This window comes from Sinocyclocheilus grahami, unplaced genomic scaffold, assembly GCF_001515645.1.
Source record: "Sinocyclocheilus grahami isolate Dianchi unplaced genomic scaffold, SAMN03320097.WGS_v1.1 scaffold4274.1, whole genome shotgun sequence".
NCBI lineage: Eukaryota > Metazoa > Chordata > Actinopteri > Cypriniformes > Cyprinidae > Sinocyclocheilus > Sinocyclocheilus grahami.
This window is the reverse complement of record NW_015509243.1, coordinates 8,349-9,041: the sequence shown is the minus strand read 5'-3', so window position 1 is coordinate 9,041 and position 693 is coordinate 8,349. Positions and strand designations below refer to the sequence as shown.

At 36.2% G+C, this 693-nt stretch overlaps 2 protein-coding genes across 3 annotated transcripts in view; one reads left to right on the top strand and one right to left on the bottom strand.

Moving 5' to 3' along the window:
* LOC107576748 (ADP-ribosylation factor-like protein 2-binding protein) overlaps positions 1 to 693 on the bottom strand; it is a 25,538-nt gene that overhangs the window by 16,550 nt on the left and 8,295 nt on the right. The gene's annotated exons all lie outside the window — the stretch shown is intronic.
* Positions 405 to 693, top strand: part of LOC107576747 (plasmolipin-like) — a 3,988-nt gene continuing 3,699 nt past the window's right edge. Inside the window, exon 1 of the mRNA XM_016262880.1 lies at positions 405 to 609. Coding sequence (XP_016118366.1) covers positions 478 to 609 — 132 coding nt within the window. The 5' untranslated portion in view covers positions 405 to 477. The remainder of the gene's footprint in view (positions 610 to 693) is intronic.

The window sequence follows — 693 nt, the reverse complement described above, 5'->3', positions numbered from 1 at the left end:
AGATTTATTTTCTTTTTGTGTTAAAGCAATGGCTACACCATGTTGTGTGCGTTGCTGTGTACATGTAAAATATCCTCTTCTTTCAATGATTCTGACATTTTAAACTCTTAAACGCTTTTTAACCCCCAACTTCTATTGTTTTTGTCTTGCTGTTTCCTTTTTTCTTTACAAGAGGAAGGTAGAGGGTTCTCACTTTATTATTCTTACTGAAGTAATTTATTACTTGGATACACAGATGTATCCGCCTAACATGATCTCACTTTAAATACTTCATAGGTGTGCAAAGGTATAGAGGGAGAAGAGAGGGAGGGAGGGTGTGAAAGAGAGAAAGAAAACTTGTATCTGTTCAAGCGGAGTTGTTAGGTAGTGACAACACCTGCATTACCTGTTCTGGTGTGTCTCCTCTGAGATGTGTTATTTCCTTTTTCTTTTTTAAAGAGATATTTTTATATAATCAACTCTTTATACTGAGAAGAAATGGCAGATTTTCCTGGGAAGGTCAGCACTCAGACCAGCTCCAATGAACCTCAGAGAAATTATGAAGTCCCAGCAATGGTAGACATGGACTTCATCAAGAGCGTTCCTGGTATCCTACTTTTTACTGAGATTGTGAGTTGTAAAAATGGTATATTTCACTTTCTATGCTTTGTCATATTTTCAAGTGTTTTATGCTTTAAAAAAACCTGCCAGATT